This window comes from Pecten maximus, chromosome 13, assembly GCF_902652985.1.
Source record: "Pecten maximus chromosome 13, xPecMax1.1, whole genome shotgun sequence".
NCBI classification, from domain to species: Eukaryota; Metazoa; Mollusca; class Bivalvia; order Pectinida; family Pectinidae; genus Pecten; species Pecten maximus.
Window position 1 is genome coordinate 36415294 of NC_047027.1, and position 10057 is coordinate 36425350.

Here is a 10057-nt window from a genome sequence, read left to right on the forward strand (position 1 = left end):
AGCTTTTTATGTTTCTAAAGATCAACATAGATACGTTTGTGGATTTGTCGGTGGTCAACATTAGCATAACTGTTTGAGAGGGGTGTCCTCATGGAAATCTCGATTAATCTTGGGTTTGAGACGTACGAAATATAATTTAAATTTGATGAAAATGGTAGTCATTTGAATGAAACGGTCGCGGAATCTAACGTAGGTCTAAGCCTAGAGGTTCCCTTTTAGTTCGGTGTCATTCGGTACGGATATAGTAGTAAAAATCAACGAATAAACACTTTCTTATCATTCCACTTACCTTTATTACGAATATATATATCCCAAACACAAAAATGTAAAAAATCATTTTGGAACATTTGCCCCATGTTAGTAAACTGATGAGATTTCGTGTAAACACACTGACAAATGTAAACTACATAACCTTATTTTCGATATTTATTTGAGCGGACTCATTTAAAAAAGTTACCTATTAATAAATCACACAGACACAAAGATTGTCAAACTTATATTTCGTTTTGTAAAAGTACATCATTTACAAATAAAGTACCGAAGATATGAGTCGTGCATCTAAAATAGATGATAAGCTTTCGTTCATAACGAACTATATTTTGTCGCGTAGTGATTTGGTTTACGGAATTTAGCTGCTATGTTTGGAGAATTTGAACTTGACAAGCTTGCATTTGTTAGAAAAAAACGTTATGGGATAAACAAGTTCCCCTACTCGTGACGATTGTTTATCATTTTTATCCATATCTCGTTAGCTTATTTTCTAATTTTGAAAAGACACTCGCTAAAGCTTGTGTCTTTTCAAAATAGTAGCGTATAGTTTCAGGTATTTAAAAAAAAAAAAAAAAACGTCAAGATTTTCTTTTCCGGATCTGTGCACAATGTTGATTGTTTACATGTATGATGGGTGGCTTGGTTTATTTTGTTTAACGTCCTATTAACAGCCAGGGTCATTTAAGGACGTGTCACAGGACTAGAAGAGTTTCAGTACTTAAAAAAATCGTTAGTTATGTTAATGTTGTGTCAATAAAGTCAGGTTCTGACACAGAAGTTTTTTTATGTGACCAAAAACGTAAAATAATTTCTAATGAATAGCGTTCGGTTCACTTTGATAGCGGTGATTGTATGACGTAGAGATTTACGCAATCTCGTAAGTTCTCGGCAATTCTCGTCGGGGTTTTAATCCCGAATCTTTACTATTTAACTACATAACTAATTAGCAATCGGGAAACCACACGGACCTTTCGGACTCTTTTCCGAAGATATGACGGAAATGCTCGTGTGGTTGTATATTAAACAAAAAGGCGACATGAGAAAATCGCTCATATATCTACTCTTAGGTCAGATTCTGTCCTCGTCTGTCTTTTTTATTTCATTTTTTTTTTTTTTTTTTATCGGAACATCGATATACATTTGTGAAATCACATTTTAATTTAATTCAATAGCTTTTTTACGAGTATTTCTTTTGGGTATTTTTTCATACTTTGGGTAATCACATTGAAATTTCGTATATCTACCATAGCGTTTTATTTGGTTCTCACGAGACTGTTAGAGTACGAAGAGAACTTGGTGTTCGCTCGTAACGTACACTCCGCTACAATGGTGATAAAACCATTTATATAGTCTACACTTTAGAGAATTCCGGAAAAAAAACACAGCATCACGTGAGATATCAAGTTTTACTCGTAAACAGGTTGACTCGTATTAGGACAAGGTCAGAGCAGGCCCTGTACTGATCCCTGGTTTTAGCCTGAAACACTCTGAGCAGTGGCACCGAAAGAACACTACGCCTGGAGCTATAGCATACACAGCGGAAAACTGGTAAGAACACATTTTTTTGTAATCTTTATTGTTGTTCAAAAATTATTACAGTTTTTATTTAGATATTGATTAATACCATTTACTTGGAGTTATATAACTGTAAAACATGGAAATGTGCATGTTTCTCTAACACATAGACAAAATGTTAGAAACGATTGTGACATTTTTTTTTTAAGCGAAACACATCAGATATTAATTTCAACAAATATGTGAAAAATTTTTAAGAACATTAATTTGAAAACATTTTCTGTTAATCCTTCAAAAGTTTTTAAAATTACGTTGATAGGAAATATTGATTAACACAGTGTAAGGTATTGTTAAAGAAGGGACAGTTCTGAATAAAGATTTTTTTGATTCGCGTGGTGGACGAAACATGCGGAAGTGACAAGTTTCAGCATGATTTCAGCATATACTGAATGATGGCTATTACAAGCTGCAAATAAAATTCAAAAAATAAAGATATTGAAAATATTATTACAAAGACGGTTTATATAGTTACAGTGATATGATTTACACCAATAACACATATGTTGTTTATTACACAAAAGTTGAGTATACACTTTATGAAAACCAGATGCGTTTTTTCATTATAATAGAGATTGTAGACGTGCTTTAAAAATCCAGTTTATGTATGCTGATGTTAAGGAAAAAAATAATCACTAGATTATTTTCTTTTTTTTTTTCCATTTTGCAGAATAAAACTTTGGGACAATCTTGCAACCAATCCAGCAATGTATTTGTCAGTAATTTGCATAGTCGCCATATTGTCGACTGTTACACTTGTGAACGGCGACAAGGAAAAATATTCAAACTATTACGCCAACCGGAAACAGCTGCATAAAGAAAAACCGTCAAGGGGACTCGGGCCTTTACCTTCTCCACATGCGAAGGAGGACGACGACGACGAGACTTCCGGATGTACGTTGAAGGTGGAGTGTAAGAACAAGAAAGGGGAACCAGGATATCCTGGTCCAGCAGGACTCCCTGGTCATCCCGGACCTCGGGGTGTAAATGGATATGATGGACAAAAAGGCGAAAAGGGTGAATCTGGTAAGTATTGCAGACAAAACAATCTAATGTTACGATACATATTTGTAATAGAGAGGTGTAAACTTCTTGCAAAAGGTTAAAGGAAGAATTTCCAAAGCATTCATCCGTGAAAATCTCATAATATACCTATCAGAACGCGTAGATTTCTTGTAAAATAACAATATTGAAAACAATGAAACTAAAACATCTTCCTGAAAGAATTAATTCTAAAATAGTCGATGCTCTGTCGGACTGCCGGGAGGTTTCGAAAGATTTAATTCAAATATATCATTTGAAGTTGATCATCGTGAAATGAGTAATTTTGTCATTATGCCGTTGATGCACATTCTGTGGGCTTATTGTGATATAATGACATAAGATCATGCTGTACATGTATATGGGATTTGTTTTAGTTGTGTAGTCATTAATTTTCCATGACGACATTTATTGTCATCATTAATTTTCCATGTCGTCATTAATTGTCATTATTAATTCTCCATGTCGTCATCAATTTTCAATGTCATCATTAATTTTCCATGTCGTCATTAATTATTATCAATTTTCCATGTCGTCATTAATTTTCTGTCATCATCAATTTTTAATGTCATCATTAATTTTCTGTCATCATTAATTTTCCAAGTCGACATTAATTTTCATCATTAATTTTCCATGTCGTCATTAATTTTCATCATTAATTTTCCAAGTCGACATTAATTTTCATCATTAATTTTCCAAGTCGACATTAAGTATCATCATTAATTTTCCAAGTCGACATTAATTTTCATCATTAATTTTCCAAGTCAACATTAATTTTCATCATTAATTTTCCATGTCGACATTAATTTTCATCATTAATTTTCCAAGTCGACATTAATTTCATCATTAATTTTCCAAGTCGTCATTAATTATCATCATTAATTTTCCATGTCGTCATTAATTGTCATTATTGATTCTCCATGACGTCATCAATTTTCCATTGTTTTTATTTCAGCTTCTATTTGTTATTCATTATAAGGAGTCGTTTTAAAACTCATACAATCAATTTCCTCATATACAATTCAGCATGGTGTAAATGAAAACATAAGCACGGCTTTATTATTACTACTGGGCCTTGCGAACACGTTAATGAACGGAGTGTGATAAAACTTGGTTTGAAACATAATTTCAGTAAGAGATTGGCAATGGAACTCTTTGACTGTATCATTCAAGGTCACATGGTACAAATATGTTAAATTTTTGTTTAAAAGCAAACACCATCGATCAACATACATACCATAACTCAGATGGCCGATAAGGTCCATGGGCCTATTGTTTCATAAATGGTTTATTGAAATCAGTTTGCCGAATAATATAAATATTACACCTCTTTTGCTTCTAGTCTGTTACATACAGTCATATGATAAATAACCATTCACATTAACTACTAAGATCTAGATGTACCATCCGAAGACTTACAGTGGGTATTTAACCATTAATATTAGCTGATGTTCTGGTACATGGTAACAAAGGATTAGCTTAGTGCAAAATATATAAGTTGAACTGATGATTCTGTAATTCCGGGACATACATCATATACTTATCCTGTAGGACTCTCCGGATCCCCAGTGTCTTTCCTCGTCGCTCTGGATTCCAATGCGGGTCCGCTGGATGGACAGGTGTTAAAGTATAAACAAGTGCTCGTCAACCATGGATCAGCTTATAATACGGACAGAGGCATATTCACCGCCCCGTACTCTGGCGTATATGTCTTTAATATCGTTGTAGCAGCTATGGAGGGAAAAACGGTATTGTATATTTTATAAATTTTTATTCTTAGATTTACAAAAATTCAGAAATATTCATAAATTAACAAGGTTATTTAGGAATATCTAATAAATAAACACGTTTTTCATGAATATTAAGTAGTTAACCGGTTGTTGACACGGAATATACTTCGTAGTTAACAAGAGTAATTAAGCATATTTAGGCTTTTCTAATGGTTGACAATGAAATTTAAAAAATACTTGGTAGTTAATCAGAATATTAAGAAAACAAAGTGTAGTTAACAGGACTATTCGATCAGTAGTTCATTAATAATTTCTAAAATATTAAGTTTCTAACCAGAATATTTAGGAATGCTAAGTAGATTATCTAGGAATATGTTATGGTAAAGTTGATTGTTTGGGAATGTGTAATGGTAAAGTTGATTGTTTGGGAATGTGTAATGGTAAATGAAATTGTTTGGGAATGTGTAATGGTAAATTGAATTGTTTGGGAATATGTAATGGTAAAGTTGATTGTTTGGGAATGTGTTATGGTAAATTAAATTGTTTGGGAATATGTAATAGTAAAGTTGATTGTTTGGGAATGTGTAATGGTAAAAGTTGATTGTTTGGGAATGTGTAATGGTAAAGTTGGTTGTTTGGGAATGTGTAAAGTTAAAGTTGGTTGTTTGGGAATATGTAATGGTAAAGTAGATTGTTTGGGAATGTGTAATGGTAAAGTTGGTTGTTTGGGAATATGTAATGGTAAAGTTGGTTGTTTGGGAATGTGTAATTGTAAAGTTGGTTGTTTGGGAATGTGTAATTGTAAAGTTGGTTGTTTGGGAATGTGTAATGGTAAAGTTGGTTGTTTGGGAATGTGTAATGGTAAAGTAGATTGTTTGGGAATGTGTAATTGTAAAGTTGGTTGTTTGGGAATGTGTAATGGTAAAAGTTGATTGTTTGGGAATGTGTAATGGTAAAGTTGGTTGTTTGGGAATGTGTAAAGTTAAAGTTGGTTGTTTGGGAATATGTAATGGTAAAGTAGATTGTTTGGGAATGTGTAATGGTTAAAGTTGGTTGTTTGGGAATATGTAATGGTTAAACGTTGGTTGTTTGGGAATGTGTAATTGTAAAGTGGTTGTTTGGGAATGTGTAATTGTAAAGTTGGTTGTTTGGGAATGTGTAATGGTAAAGTTGGTTGTTTGGGAATGTGTAATGGTAAAGTAGATTGTTTGGGAATGTGTAATGGTAAAGTTGATTGTTTGGGAATGTGTAATGGTAAAGTAGATTGTTTGGGAATGTGTAATGGTAAAGTTGGTTGTTTGGGAATGTGTAATGGTAAAGTAGATTGTTTGGGAATGTGTAATGGTAAAGTTGGTTGTTTGGGAATGTGTAATGGTAAAGTAGATTGTTTGGGAATGTGTAATTGTAAAGTTGGTTGTTTGGGAATGTGTAATGGTAAAGTTGGTTGTTTGGGAATGTGTAATGGTAAATGAAATTGTTTGGGAATATGTAATGGTAAAGTTGATTGTTTGGGAATGTGTAATGGTAACGTTGATTGATTGGGAATGTGTAATGGTAAAGTTGATTGTTTGGGAATGTGTAATGGTAAAGTTGGTTGTTTGGGAATGTGTAATGGTAAAGTTGGTTGTTTGGGAATGTGTAATGGTAAATGAAATTGTTTGGGAATATGTAATGGTAAAGTTGATTGTTTGGGAATGTGTAATTGTAAAGTTGGTTGTTTGGGAATGTGTAATGGTAAAGTTGGTTGTTTGGGAATGTGTAATGGTAAAGTTGATTGTTTGGGAATGTGTAATGGTAAAGTTGATTGTTTGGGAATGTGTAATGGTAAATGAAATTGTTTGGGAATATGTAATGGTAAAGTTGATTGTTTGGGAATGTGTAATTGTAAAGTTGATTGATTGGGAATGTGTAATGGTAAATAAAATTGTTTGGGAATGTATAAAGGTAAAGTTGATTGTTTGGGAATGTGTTATGGTAAAGTTGATTGATTGGGAATGTGTAATGGTAAAGTTGATTGATTGGGAATGTGTAATCGTAAAGTTGATTGATTGGGAATGTGTAATCGTAAAGTTGATTGATTGGGAATGTGTAATGGTAAAGTTGATTGATTGGGAATGTGTAATGGTAAAGTTGATTGATTGGGAATGTGTAATCGTAAAGTTGATTGTTTGGGAATGTGTAATCGTAAAGTTGATTGTTTGGGAATGTGTAATCGTAAAGTTGATTGTTTGGGAATGTGTAATGGTAAAGTTGATTGATTGGGAATGTGTAATGGTAAAGTTGATTGTTTGGGAATGTGTAATGGTAAAGTTGATTGTTTGGGAATGTGTAGTGGTATTGAAAATTGTTTGGGAATATGTAATGGTAAAGTTGATTGTTTGGGAATGTGTAGTGGTAAATTAAATTGTTTGGAATGTGTTATGGTAAAGTTGATTGTTTGGGAATGTGTAATGGTAAGCCTTTGTTTGGGACTGTGTCTGGTACGTTGTTGTTTGGGAATGTGTATGGTAAATTAAATTGTTTGGGATTGTATTGGTTAAGTTGATGTTCTGGGAATGTTGGATGTTGTAAAGTTTATTGTTTGGGATGTGAATGGTAAAGTTGTTGTTGGGAATGTGTATGTACAGTTGATTGTTTGGGATGTGTAATGATAAGTTGGTTGTTTGGGATTGGTAATGGTAAAGTTGATTGTTGGGAATGTGTATGGTAAATGAATTGTTTGGGAATGTGTTATGGTAAGGTTGTTGTTGGGAAGTTGTAGGTGTATGAATGTTTGGGAATGTGTATGGTATGGAATTGTTTGGGATGGTACATGGTTTAGGTGTTGTTGGGATGTTGTAATGGTAAGTTGGACTTGTTTGGGATGTTACTGGTATTGGCCTTTTTGGTCGGTGTTGTATGGGAATGTCTGTCCTTGTGTTTGGGCTGTATTGATCGTTTCTTGTTTGGGCTGGTCCTGTTCCTGGTACGTTGTTTTGGGAACTGTGTAATGGTAAAGTTGGTTGTTTGGGACAGTGTCTGGTCTTGTTTGGTTGTTCTTGGGCATTTGGTATGGAAGTTGATTGTTTCGGATGTTATTGTAGCTGTTGTTGGACTGGTTGTTATGGCTTCAGTGTTGTTTTGGGATGTGGTCATGGTCCTGCACATTGTTTGGGATGTGATTGGTCAAGTTGGTTGTTTGGGACTATGCAATGGTACCTGCCTTGTTTGGGCCTGTGTACTGGTCACTCTTGTTTGGGCTGTGTACTGGTCCCAGTTGCTTGTTTGGGCTGTGTCCTGGTCCCAGTTGTTGGTCTGGCATGTGTCCCTGGTTTGACTGTTTGGGCCCTGCCCTTGTTTGCCGTTCCATTGTTTCCCTGATGTTTGGGCCTGTTTGGTGCATTGTAGTTGTTGGCTGTGGGCATGGTATGGTAAGTTTGTTGTTGGGCGTGTCATGGTCACAGTTGTTGTTTGGGCTTGTCATGGTGTTGATTGTTTGGGCTTGTCCTGTCCGTTGCTTGTTTGGGCTGTGTACTGGTCCGTTGTTGTTTGGGCTTTTGGTTGCTTGTTTGGGCTTGTCATGGTCGTTGTTGTTTGGGTTGCTGGTAAGTATTGTTTTGGGCATGTGTACTGGTCAGTTGTTGTTTGGGCCTGTGCCTGGCCGTTTTGTTTGGGTGTTTGGTTTTTGTTTGGGAATGTTCATGGTCAGTTGTTGTTTGGGAATGTGTACCTGTCCAGTGTTGTTTGGATGTTGCCTGCCATTTTTTGGCTTTTGGAAGTTTGTAATGGTGATTGTTTGGAATGTTATGTAAATGGTTAAGTGATTGTTTGGGAATGTGTATGGTAAAGTTTTGTTTGTGGGTTGTGAATGGGTTGATTGTTTGCGCTGTGTAATGGTTAGTTGGTTGTTTGGGAATATGTTAAGGCGCAGTTAATTGTTTGGGAATGTGTAATGGTAATGTTGGTTGTTTGGGAATGTGTAATGGTAAAGTTGGTTGTTTGGGAATGTGTAATGGTAAAGTAGATTGTTTGAGAATGTGTAATGGTAAAGCAAATTATTTTTTTAAGAATGTGTACAATTTAATCAACTGTCTGTTTTCCTCGAACCTCAAAGAAATACCGGTAAGATTTTTACAATAAAAATGGATGGTGAGTAGCTCTACATCACGCATGCAAATATATAATGTATATAGTGTACTGAGTAATCCCCCTTTGCAGGCGGCCGTCCAGTTATTTCAAACTGGTGAAGGGGATGACCAGTGGGTTGTAACAGTTTGGGCAGAGAGTCTTCCAAGTTGGGGCACGTCATCGAATACTATCTATCTGTCCCACTCACCCAGGGACAGCAAGTCTACCTGATTGCACGGCCTAATCTTAATTCCTATTACTACGCCAGCAGGTATACAACGTTCAGCGGACATAAGGTAGCATCTGAGGTATAGACGATACTCTCATTTACGATTGAAGATAAAAGATGTTGGCATATAAATAAAATAAGAAAACAAATTAAGGTCTTGCATTCTTTATTTTATGACTTTCTCCCGATAAACGGTTAATGGGAAAACAATTTGATAAAGATCAGAATACACAAAAGCCATTTTACCGATCTTCAAAAGATGTTTACAGATCGTTGTCAATTAAAAATAATTTACAGAATGATCAAAGAGACAGTTGCTTACTTTCATTTTCATTTTCCAACAACTTTGATAACAAGTTTACATTATGCTAATGTCGTTGGTTTCATTCTATGTAACACAGTTTGCGGCCCTTTTCTATATTTCTGAAATAAAATGAATGTGTGAAAATAATACAGTTTAAGGGCGGGGGGGGGGGGGGGGGGGCACCGTGCAACGATTAGTCTTTTATAAGAATTGTTGTATTTATGGGAGACCAACAACCAGGGTCCATACTGGACAGGTGTTTAGGGGGAAACCAACAAAGAGGGTCCTAAGATGACGAGTGTCTAGGGGGACACCAACAGTCAGGGTCATATGAGGAACGGTGTCTAGGGGACACCAACAGTCAGGGTCATATGAGGAACGGTGTCTAGGGGGACACCAACAGTCAGAGTCATATGAGGACAGGTGTCTAGGTGAACACCAATAGTCATGGTCATATGAGGACAGGTGTCTAGGGAACACCAACAAACAGGGTCATATGAGGAACGGGTGTCTAGGGGACACCAACAGCCAAGGTCATATGAGGACGGGTGTCTAGGGGACACCAACAAACAGGGTCATATGAGGAACGGTGTCTAGGGGACACCAACAGTCAGGGTCATATGAGGACAGGTGTCTAGGTGAACACCAATAGTCAGGGTCATATGAGGAACGGTATCTAGGGGACACCAACAGTCAGGGTCGTATGAGGACAGGTGTCTAGGTGAACACCAACAGACAGGGTCATATTAGGACGGGTGTCTAGGGGACACCAACAAACAGGGTCGTATGAGGACAGGTGTCTAG

General features: G+C 35.9%; 1 protein-coding gene across 1 annotated transcript; it reads left to right on the forward strand.

The window, feature by feature from the left end:
* Positions 1-1409: 1409 nt before the first annotated feature.
* On the forward strand, positions 1410-9098 carry LOC117341110 (C1q-related factor-like). Its single transcript, XM_033902946.1, has 4 exons — positions 1410-1818; positions 2513-2868; positions 4435-4631; positions 8811-9098. The coding sequence occupies exons 2-4, from the start codon at positions 2550-2552 to the stop codon at positions 8949-8951; spliced, it is 657 nt and encodes a 218-aa protein (XP_033758837.1). The 5' UTR covers positions 1410-1818; positions 2513-2549; the 3' UTR covers positions 8952-9098.
* Positions 9099-10057: the final 959 nt, after the last annotated feature.

Coding starts and splice junctions, on each gene's coding strand:
- LOC117341110 (XM_033902946.1), top strand. CDS start 2,550: ATGTATTTGTCAGTAATTTGCATAGTCGCCATATTGTCGACTGTTACA. Junction 2,869..4,434: donor AGGCGAAAAGGGTGAATCTG/GTAAGTATTGCA, acceptor CTTATCCTGTAG/GACTCTCCGGATCCCCAGTG. Junction 4,632..8,810: donor CAGCTATGGAGGGAAAAACG/GTATTGTATATT, acceptor CCCCCTTTGCAG/GCGGCCGTCCAGTTATTTCA.